This window comes from Oryx dammah, unplaced genomic scaffold, assembly GCF_014754425.2.
Source record: "Oryx dammah isolate SB20612 unplaced genomic scaffold, SCBI_Odam_1.1 HiC_scaffold_19, whole genome shotgun sequence".
Lineage (NCBI taxonomy): Eukaryota > Metazoa > Chordata > Mammalia > Artiodactyla > Bovidae > Oryx > Oryx dammah.
In genome coordinates this window covers 43,001,011-43,013,192 of record NW_024070203.1, presented here as the reverse complement: position 1 = coordinate 43,013,192, position 12,182 = coordinate 43,001,011, and the positions used below count along the sequence as shown (strand labels likewise).

The 12,182-nt window shown below is 36.8% G+C and overlaps 1 protein-coding gene across 1 annotated transcript in view; it reads right to left on the bottom strand.

The window, feature by feature from the left end:
- Positions 1-12,182, bottom strand: part of MCMDC2 (minichromosome maintenance domain containing 2) — a 36,999-nt gene that overhangs the window by 14,805 nt on the left and 10,012 nt on the right. The window contains exons 9-11 of the mRNA XM_040261321.1: positions 5,033-5,238; positions 2,146-2,312; positions 1,465-1,644 (exon numbers count right to left, since the gene is read on the bottom strand). Of these exons, the coding sequence (XP_040117255.1) occupies positions 1,465-1,644; positions 2,146-2,312; positions 5,033-5,238 (553 nt within the window). The remainder of the gene's footprint in view (positions 1-1,464; positions 1,645-2,145; positions 2,313-5,032; positions 5,239-12,182) is intronic.

Sequence of the window (12,182 nt, the reverse complement as noted above, 5' to 3'; positions counted from 1 at the left end):
GTAAATGCCTGACTAATTAATAAATCCATAGACTTTTTTTGTTGTTTTTCAGGGAAAAACTGGGCAAAAATTTTTCCAGGTTATTCAGTTCAGTTCAGTTCAGTTCAGTCGCTCAGTCGTGTCCGACTCTTTGCGACCCCATGAATCGCAGCATGCCAGGCTTCCCTGTTCATCACCATCTCCCGGAGTTCACTCAGACTCTTGTCCATCGAGTCCGTGATGCCATCCAGCCATCTCATCCTCTGTCGTCCCCTTCTCCTCCTGCCCCCAATCCCTCCCAGCATCAGAGTTTTTTCCAGTGAGTCAACTCTTCTCATGAGGTGGTCAAAGTACTGGAGTTTCAGCTTTAGCATCATTCCTTCCAAAGAAATCCCAGGGTTGATCTCCTTCAAAATGGACTAGTTGGATCTCCTTGCAGTCCAAGGGACTCTCAAGAGTCTTCTCCAACACCACAGTTCAAAAGCATCAATTCTTTGGTGCTCAGCTTTCTTCACAGTCCAACTCTCACATCCATACATGACCACAGGAAAAACCATAGCCTTGACTAAACGGACCTTAGTCGGCAAAGTAATGTCTCTGCTTTTGAATATGCTATCTAGGTTGGTCATAACTTTTCTTCCAAGGAGTAAGCATAATGCATGTCTATATCATTTAGTACTCCAGTTCCTAAAGACTAATTGCCTTTTTTTATACACACTAAAACAAATGAAAAGACCTTATTTTATCATAAATATTGTTATTTTTCTGTTTTAATCTATGTGAATAAACTCCACCTTTCAACCTTTTATCCATGCAATTTGGGCTGCAAAAAAAGGCAGGTATGAACAAAAAATTTACTGACCTGTGGATTCCCACTTCCCAACGTTACAGGCCATTTAGCTATCCTACACAGACACTTTAATTCTATTGTGGACAGATTTCTCAACAGTTAATATTAAAAGGGCTTCACTTATAAATACTTGAGTACCTTTAATAGCTATGAGAGTCATTACTAAATCTGCACCATCCAACTCTCAGGTTCTCTGAACATGCCACACATGTTTTCAAGTCAAGACATTAAAATAAATGGGTCTGTGAGTCATGATACATACTCCCTATAGTCAGAACTATTCCCTTTGAATAGTTTGTAAAATGTAAAAAACTGTGTATCTAGAAAGCCTCTCATCATAATGTTTTATAAAAATATTCTATTTTGAATGTTTTAATGGAAAGATAAACCATGGTGATCTGATTAGTGATTCAAAGAATAAACTTAACATTTTAATATCTATGTCCTTATAGCTTTTAATTTAATTCTAATCTAAAATATTTTCTATACAATGTCCTTAAAATGCTTAAAAGCTGAAAGCAAATTGAAATAAAAGAAAATTCTAAATAAGGAAAATTGAATGTTCAAAGGGAGTTTTATTTAAATTGAGAAACATTAACACAAATATTCATGGCACTCATTTTTTCTACCTTTACCTTTTCAAAATCTTCAGTTGTGAACTGTTTAGAAGCTAAATAAAGCAGCCCTTCAGGATCAATGGCTTTCTTTAAAGTATGTTGCACAGTTGGAAGAATTGGGTGGCAAGGAGATGATTCGTTGCAGTTAATCAATAATGCAAATGCCTCTACAAGATTAGCTGGAATTAAACTGCAATCCTACCTCAAACAAAAATGTAGAAGGTAAATATTAAATACCTGCATTTTCACAAACACTTTAAATAATAAAAAAATAATTATTACAATTATAATATCATAATTTAATGTAATTGACACTAAATATAATTCTATTAATAATTTAAATAATAATTATAAATAATACTTCATTTAAAGTGATTCCCAAATAGCATGGGATCTTTGTGGTAACCAATTTTTAAAAATGCTCTTTATTGAGTATTTTCTTATACATTATTCATGAAAACCTCCCCCACTACCTACTCAAATAATAATTTCTAGTGAGCAGATACCTGCTTTGTATGACTAAAAAATGAAAAATTGCAAACAACTGTGTCATTATTTAGTTCCAGGATCTGAGTAAGTATAGAAAGTAAGCACAGAAATAAAAATAAAACATTAAATTGTTATTAAAAAATTGAGACTAAAATCCATGACTAAATTCCTTGAACAACATTCTAACAATAAAATACACATATACTTTACCATCTGACCAATTAGCAAATTGGTTTTCTGTATATTTCTCCTTGAAGGTGAATCCATATGAAGAAAAGACCAAAAACTGCACTGAACTGGAAAAGTCATTTGTTGATCCACATCATCCCCAAGCTTCTTTCCCGAGATGTAGACTGTGATGCTTCTACTTTCCACAGCTAAGTCAAGAGACATTATCCATTTGTTACTTAAGTTCACTTTGGTCAATATAGCTATAAATTAATAAATATTATTATGATAAATTTTATGACCTAAATTTTAGATAGCAAAGATACAGGAAAACTTGATGGTTTTGCAGGATATAACTAAATTAGAGGATTTGCCATAAAAAGAAGGCAAGAAAAATATCTGAATGTTTCTGTATCCTCTGACGATGAGAACCATTAGCCCAAAGCATGAAGCTGGAATTGTGGACTGGGATGAATAGGCAGAGGGTAAGGAGACTGGTCGTATCATGCAGGTTACAAAGGAGGCTGAAATTGAGCAATGTTTTTTTGTGGGGGAAAAAAAAAGAAAGCAGATCATCTAAGTTAAGAATGAAAGAGGAAAAGATTGTGAGACAATACACACAATCTGGTATTTTTGTGTCTGGTTCTTTAGGGGTTTTTTTGTGGGGGTGGAGGGTGGGAGTTTCCTGGTGGCTCAGTGGGTAAAAAAATCTGCCTGCACTGTGGAAGACTCAGGTTCAGTTCCTGGGTTGTTAAGATCCTCTGGAGAAGAGAATGGCAACCCACTCCAGTATTCTTGCCTGGAGAATTCCATGGACAGCGGAACCTGGTGGGCTATATATAGTCCATGTGGTCACAAAGAGTTGGACATGACTGAGCGACTAACACATACACTTTGTTTTTTAAATTACTGACTTGTAGGAATTGCTTCTATGTTCTAGGTATATGCTGATGCTGCTGCTGCTGCTAAGTTGCTTCAGTCGTGTCCGCCTCTGTGCGACCCCAGAGACGGCAGCCCACCAGGCTCCCCTGTCCCTAGGATTCTCCAGGCAAGAACACTGGAGTGGGTTGCCATTTCCTTCTCCGAGGATCTTCCCTATCCAGGGATCGAACCTTGATCTCCTGCATTGCAGGCAGATTCTTTACCATTTGAGCCACCAGGGTAAGCAAAGATTTTTTTAGGAGGAGCCTGGTGGGCTGCTGTCCATGGGGTCGCACAGAGTTGGACACAAGTGAAGCAACTTAGCATGCATGCATGTGTTGGAGAAGGAAATGGCAACCCACTCCAGTATTTTTGCCTGGAGAATCCCAGGGACAGAGGAGCCTGGTGGGCTGCCGTCTGTGGGGTCACACAGAATTGTACACGACTGAAGCGACTTAGCAGCAGCAGCAGAAAGTGTTCTTGCCTGCAAAATCCCATGGATAGAAGAGCTTGGCAGGCTACAGTCCATGGGGTCACAGAGTCAGATATGACTGAGCATGCACACAACACACCCTTAAGTCATAAAGATTTCTCATGTTTTCTTCTAGTAGCCTTATAATTTAAGTTTTTACATCTAGGTTTATGATTCATCTTTAATTAATTATTGTGTATAGTTGTGAGGTATGAACAAATATTAATTCTTTTCCAGATGTTCCACCATAATTTGTAGAAAAAACTTTCCCCATTTTCCCCATTGTTTTGATGTTGTGATCAAAAATCAGTTGAACATATATATGAGTGTGAGTCTATTTTTGCAGGCAGAGGCAATATGCTATGTCTCCTGTGTACTGCTGCACATGCTTGCTGGTATGCCAAGAATGCAAAATCCTAACTTTTCTTTGCCCAATACTTATTTCTCCATACCCTTGTTAGTTATAAATCTGACTCAAGTAGCATTATCCTAATACCAAAATCAGATAAAAGATAAAAGCTCTTATGAATACACAAGCAAAAATTCTCAACAAAATATTAGCAAATTAATTCAATGATGTATAAAAATAAATATACAACACAGCCAGGTAGAATTTATGTTAGGTATGCAAAGCTAGTTCAACATTTGAAAGTCAATTAATGTAATCCCCATAATATCAACAGGCTACAGAAGAAAAATCACATTATCACGTCAATAGAAGCAGAAAAAGCATTTGGTAAAATTCAACACCCTTTATTTAAAAACTCTTAGTAGATTAGGAATAGAAGGGAATGCCTTCAACTTGAAAAAGAACTTCACCAAAAAAACCTATAGCTGACATCATACATAATGGTGAGAAACTTGAAACTTTCCTATTAAGATTAGGAACAAGACAAGATCATGATGTTCCTTTTCACCACTGTTTTTCAACATCATCTTGAAGGTCCTAACTAGTGCAATAACACAAGAAGAGGAAATAAATCTGGAAGGCAAGGCAACCCATTCCAGTATTCTTGCCTGGTGAATTCCATGAACAAAGCCTGGTGGGCTACAGTCCATGGGGTCACAAAGAGTCGGATACGACTGAGTGACTAACTCTAATACAAATTCATGTGTTACAACTGAGAGCAAAGGCTTAAACAGTGCATTTACACATTAAATTCCTGTTTTTATTTATCAAGGTAAAATGAAAAATGTCATTTAATATAATTTCTCTATTTCTAAAATGTGTACATTATAACCTCTATTGTTAGGTAAGTCTTAGGTTTCCGTGGTGGTTCAGATAGTAAAGAATCAGCCTGCAATGCAGGAAACCTGGGTTCGATCACTGGGTCAGGAAGATCTCCTGAAGGAGGGCACAGTAACCCACTCTAGTATTCTTGCCTGGAGAATCCCATGGATAGAGAAGCCTGGGGGGCTACAGTCCATAGGGTCACACAGAGTCAAATGTGACTGAAGTGATTTAGCACACTCAACTCCATGACACTGATGGAAAAGTTAAATAGGTAAAAATTAATTTGAAAAAATATTGTTTACCTGACTGGAGCTGTTCAAGTTTATCTTTTTTGTGTGAAGCCAAGTCTCCTATAAAGCAGATACCACCTTTAGCTAGCAAAGCACTGCCAGCTTGAATGCTAACTGCTCCAGTTCCATACTTATTCCTGGATAGAGTAGGGAAAATTTCAGTAGAGACTGAATGACGTATACCACGGGGCACAAGGTTTATACTAAAATTCAAAAGCCTAAGGGAAAAAAGAAATCATTAATTACTACTATTCAATATTTGATTTTCAGAAGTCATAATGTATAATAGCTATACAATTAGATTTAATTTGATTTAATATTTATTGAGCACTAGTGCTAGGGATAAAAACACATAGGACCACATGAGATTTGGTCCTCAACTTGGAAAGCTCACACCTTAGAGAGATGAAAACAAAAAAGTAAAATATGATATGATGAGTACTAAAATAATGCTGTGAGGACATCCATAAAATAATTATTTCTTCCTGGAAAAAAATCAGAGAAAGCTATAGAGAGATGACATTTGAACCAAGACTTTCTCTTTTGATGACCTGCTTCTTTCATTTATTCAAAACTTCTGCATTTAGGTTTTGCAAATAGTTAATCGTGACTACCCCTGCTACCTATGTATCAGCATAACTCTTGATACATCCTTTTGCTTTCTAATATCTTTGCCAATTGCCTCAAGCCTCTTTCTCAAATTTAAATTATAAGAAAAGAATATGATTAGCTTAGCTTTGCTTTTAAATCCTTGCTGCAGAAATCATAGCTTGCTGGTGCGATCTACTATGATGACCAGACACACATACAGTGCAAAAGAGGGTGAAGCAGTATCTCTTAAGAATGAACAGGTAGATGGTATAAAATGTCTAGAATATGTGTCATCCCAAGGAATTTAGATGTTAATTTGAAGATATGTAAAATGGGTAAGATGTAGAAGGAAAATTTGCAAGTCTATAGGGCAGTGGTTCTCAACTCTAGTTCACTTTAAAATCACCTGTGGAGTCAACAGTTATGTGAAAAGATGGTCAACATAAAAAATCATCAGGGGAATGCAAATCAAAAACACAATGAAATATCACAACACACCTATCAGAATGACAGTTATCAAACACACACAAACCCAAAAACCAATTGTTGGCAAGAATGTGGATAAAGGGACCCCTTATGCACTGTTGGTAGGAATATATATTGATATAGTTTTTTATGGAGAACAGTGTGGAAATTCCTCAACAGAGTTATCATATGATACAGCAATTCCACTTCTGGACATTAATCCAAAGAAAACAAAAACATTAATTGGAAAAGATATATGCACCTCCATGTTCACTGCAGCATTATTTACAATAGCCAAGATATAGAAACAATCTAAGTGTCCATCAATAGAGGAGTGGATGAAGAAGATGTGGTGTATATATACATATGTATATATAATGGAATATTACTCAGCCATAAAAACAATGAAATCTTGACATTTGTGAAAACATAGATGGGCCTAATGGTTATTACACTAAGATACTTTAACAAAAAAATTACTTGAGGTCTTTAAAAAATTCCAATGCTAAGCCCTATTCCACACAGTATAAATTATAATCTTTGGGGGTTAGCCACAGGCATAAATATTTTAAAAAAATATTTTCCCAGATGATTCTAATAGGCAGTCAGGCTGAGAACCTAATTATATAGAACAATGGGCCTCAAAATTGGCGAATCATTGGAATTAACTGAGGAACTTTTTGAACTACTGATAGAAGGTCACAGAGTATAAGACACAAATACAAAAATCAACACTATCTCTATATATTCAAAGCAAATACTTAAAAATAAAATTAACAAAGCACTACCACTTTAACAGCATCAACAGTTCAGTTCAGTTCAGTTGCTCAGTCGTGCCTGACTCTTTGCGACCCCATGGACTGCAGCACACCAGGCCTCCCTGTCCGCCAATGCCTGGAGTTTACTCAAAAGCATGCCCATTGAGTCAGTGATGCCATCCAACCATCTCATCCTTTGTCATTCCCTTCTCCTCCCACCTTCAATCTTTCCCAGCATCAGGGTCTTTTCCAATAAGTCAGTTCTTTGCATCAGGTGACCAAAGTATTGGACTTTCAGCTTCAACATCAGTCCCTCCAATGAATATTCAGGACTGATTTCCTTTAGGATGGACTGATTTGATCTCCTTGCAGTCCAAGGGATTCTCAAGGGTCTTTTCCAGCACCACAGTTCAAAAGCATCAATTCTTTGGCCCTTAGCTTTCTTCATAGTCCAACTCTCACATCCATACACGACTACTGGAAAAACCATAGCCTTGACTAGACGGACCTTTGTTGGCAAAGTAATATCTCTGTTTTTAAAATGCTGTCTAGGTTGGTCATAACTTTTCTTCCAAGGAGCCATAACTTTTCTTCTTTTAATTTCATGGCTGCAATCACCATCTGCAGTGATTTTGGAGCCCCAGAAAATAAAGTCTGACACTGTTTCCACTGTTTCCCCATCTATTTGTCATGAAGTGATGGGACCAGATGCCATGGTCTTCGTTTTCTGAATGTTGAGCTTTAAGCCAACTTTTTCACTCTCCTCTTTCACTTTCATCAAGAGGCTTTTAGTTTTTCTTCACTTTCTGCCATAAGGGTGGTGTCATCTGAATATCTGAGGTTATTGATATTTTTCCTGGCAGTCTTGATTCCAGCCTGTGCTCCTTCCAGCCCAGTGTTTCTCATGATGTACTCTGCATATAAGTGAAAGAAGCAGGGTGACAAAATACAGCTTTGACGCACTCGTTTTCCTATTTGGAACCAGTCTGTTGTTCCATGTCCAGTTCTAACTGTTGCTTCCTGACTTGCATACAGGTTTCTCAAGAGGCAGGTCAGGTGGTCTGGTATCCCCATATCTTTCATAATTTTCCACAGTTTATTGTGATCCACACAGTCAAAGGCTTTGGCATAGTCAATAAAGCAGAAATAGATGTGTGATTTTTTTTTAACTCTCTGGCTTTTTCGATGATCTAGCGGATGTTGGCGATTTAATCTCTGGTTCTTCTGCCTTTTCTAAAACCAGCTTGAACATCTGGAAGTTCATGGTTCACGTATTGCTGAAGCCTGGCTTGCAGAATTTTGAGCATTACTTTGCTAGCATGTGAAATGAGTGCAATTGTGCGGTAGTTTGAGCATTCTTTGACATTGCCTTTTTTGGGGATTGGAATGAAAACTGACCTTTTCCAGTCCTGTGGCTACTGCTGAGTTTTCCAAATTTGCTGGCATATTGAGTGCAGCACTTTCACAGCATCATCTTTTAGCTCGACTGGCATTCATCACCTCCACTAGCTTTGTTCATAGTGATGCTTTCTAAGGCCCACTTGACTTCACATTCCAGGATGTCTGGCTCTAAGTGAGTGATCACACCATTGTGATTATCTGGGTCATGAAGATCTTTTTTGTACAGTTCTTTTGTGTATTCTTGCCACCTCTTCTTAATATCTTCTGCTTCTGTTAGGTCCATACCATTTCTGTCCTTTATTGAACCCATCTTTGCATGAAATGTTCCCTTGGTATCTCTGATTTTCTTGAAGAGATCTCTAGTCTTTCACATTCTATTGATTTCCTCTATTTCTTTGCAATGATCACTGAGGAAGGCTTTCTTATCTCTCTTTGCTCTTCTTTGGAACTCTGCATTCAAATGGGTATATCTTTCCTTTTCTCCTTTGCTTTTTGCTTCTCTTTTCACAGCTATTTGTAAGGCCTCCTCAGAGAGCCATTTTGCTTTTTTGCATTTCTTTTTCTTGGGTTGGTCTTGCTCCCTGTCTCCTGTACAATGTCATGAACCTCCATCCATACTTAATCAGGCACTCTATTAGATCTAGTCCCTTAAATCTATTTCTCACTTCCACTGTATAATAGTTAGGGATTTGATTTAGGTCATACCTGAATGGTCTAGTGGTTTTCCCTACTTTCTTCAATTTAAGTCTGAATTTGGCAATAAGGAGTTCATGATCTGAGCCACAGTCAGCTCCCGGTCTTGTTTTTGCTGACTGTCTTCTCCATCTTTGGGTGCAAAGAATATAATCAATCTGATTTTAGTGTTGACCATCCAGTGATGTCCATGTGTAGAATCTTCTCTTGTGTTGTTGGGAGAGGGTGTTTGCTATGACCAGTGCGTTCTCTTGGCAAAACTCTATTAGATTTGGCCCTGCTTCATTCTGTACTCCAAGGCCAAATTTGCCTGTTATTCAAGGTGTTTCTTGACTTCCTACTTTTGCATCCCAGTCCCCTATAATGAAAAGGACATCTTTGGGGGGTGTTAGTTCTAAAAGGTCTTGAAAGTCTTCATAGAACCGTTCAACTTCAGCTTCTTCAACATTACTGGTCGAGGCATAGACTTGGATTACTGTGATATTCAACGGTTTGCCTCTGAAATGAACAGAGATCATTCTGTCATTTTTGAGATTGCATCCAAGTACTGCATTTTGGACTCTTTTGTTGATTATAATGGCTACTCCGTTTCTAAGGGATTCTTGCCCACAGTAGTAGATATAATGGTCATCTGAGTTAAATTCACCCATTCCAGTCCATTTTAGTTTGCCGATTCCTAAAATGTCAATGTTCACTCTTGCCATCTCCTGTTTGACCACTTCCAATTTACCTTGACTCATGGACCTAACATTCCAGGTTCCTATGCAATATTGCTCTTTATAGCAACAGACCTTGCTTCCATCACCAATCACATCCACAAATGGGTGTTGTTTTTACTTTCTCTGTCTCTTCATTCTTTCTGGAGTTATTTATCCACTGATCTCCAGCAGCATACTGGGCACCTACCAACTTGGGGAGTTGATGTATCAGTGTCCTATCTTTTTGCCTTTTCATACTATTCATGGGGTTCTCAAGGCAAGAATACTGAAGTGATTTGCCATTCCCTTCTCCAGTGGACTACATTTTGTCAGAACTCTCCACCATGACCCATCTGTCTTGGGTGGCCCTACACGGCATGGCTCATAGGTTCATTGAGTTAGACAAGGCTGTGGTCCATGTGATTAGATTGGTTAGTTTTCTTCGACTGTGGTTTTCAGTCCGTCTGCCTCTGATAGAGAAGGATAGGAGGTTTATGGAAGCTTCCTAATGGGATAGACTGAGGGGGAAACTGGGTCTCCAGCTTAACAGCATCAAAAATACCAAATACTTAGTAATCAACAAATTATGTGCATGACCTTTGCAATTTACTGAAAGGAGTTAAGATTCAAATAAATGGAGATATATACCATATTCATGGGTTGGAAGACTAAACATTGTTAAGATGTAAATTCTCCCCAAAATTGATTTATAAGTTAAAAGCAGTTCCAGTCAAAATCCTTAGAGGCTTTTTTGGTGTGACGGAGGTTGGTAGTAACATATGGATTCTAAACTTTTTAAGAAAATGCAAAGCACCTAGAATAGTGAAAACAAATCTTAAAAATGAAGAATAAAGTTGCACTACTGATTCAAAACTTAATATAGAGCTACAACAATCAAGAATGTGAGGCATCATCATAGACAAACAAGTCAAAAAAGCACAAAAGAAAGTTCAAATATATGTATACCCAATTAAACTGAATACCTAAATTTATAACCATATAACCAGTTTAACAGATTTTTAATACTGGTACCACAGCAATTCAATGGGGAAAGGAAAGTTTTTTCAACAAATAGTATGGAAAAATTTGATAAATGAATAGGAAAAACATTAATCTTGATTGCTACCTATCATATATACAAGGTATATACAGAAACTGACTTGGAATAAATAACAGACCTATTGTAAGAGTTAAACCTATATGCTCCTAGAAGAAAACATAGAAGAATATCTTCATGACCTTGAGGTAGGCAGAGACTTATTAAACAGAAACGAGAAAACACTAAACATAAAAGAAAATAATAATGAAAACTAAAAGGTCTGCTCATCAAATATATCTTTAAGAAAAAATATACAGACTATTTTTGTACCTGGAAGAAAAGTTTCATGATACATATGTGACAATGGATGTGCATTCAGAACTCCATTTAAAAGTGAGCAAACAACTTGACACTTCATAAAATTAGATGAGTAGCAAATAAGCACATGAAGACGATTTCAAATCAGTAGTCATCAGGGAAATGCAACTTAGAAATGTAATGAGATACCATTTCACACACACTAGTATGGCTAAATTGAGAAAGACTGACAATACTGGATGTTGGTGAGGAGAGAAGCATCTGGAACCTTACCTCGTTGGCTGGAATGTAAAATTGCACAACCACTTTGAAAAATTGTTTGGCACTTTCTTATAAAGTTACATACACCTACCTTATGACACAGCAATTCCACTCCTAGATATTTATTCAAGATAATGAAAACACAAGTCTACAAAAAGACTTGTACAAGAGATGTTTATTGCAGCTTTATTTATATAGTCAAAACATGCAAAACCCAGATGTCCCTCACTAGGGAAATGGAGAAACAAATTCTGGGACATTTATATAATGGAACACAACTCATCAATAAAAACAAGTGAACTTCTGACACACACACAACAGGGCCAATCTCAAAAACATGCTGAGCAAAAGAGATTAGATCCCAAAGAGGCTGCACTGTGTGATTCTATTTATACAAAATTCAAGAACAGGAAAATTAACTTATGGTGACAGAAATCACCTGTGGAAATAGGAATTAATTGAGAGAATAAAGGAACTTTCCAAAGTGATGGAAAATGGAAATGTTTAATATCTTATTGAGGTGATAGCTATAGGAATGCACATATCTGTCAAGATTCATCAAACTGCATACTTAAGATCTTATTACTTCACTTTATTTATGTAAATCTTACCTAAAAAACAAAACACCAAATCTCTCATACAGCCCCAAATACTACAGGAAAAGGTTAATGACAAACAGAAAGAGAGACAAGGACTTTAATTTACAGAGGTATCACAAATCAACAAGAAATAAGCAGATTAATTTAAAAATGGACAATGGTCACAGTGTTCATAGAAAAATAATAAAAAGTGTTTAATAAATTCTAAATGATGCTAAAGCTTACTTCTAGTTAAAGAAATGAAAATTAAAATAAAATACCAGTTTCTACCTATCAGAGGGCCAAATTTAAAAGCCTAATAATACCCAGTATTGGTGAGACTGTTAAACAAATATTCTG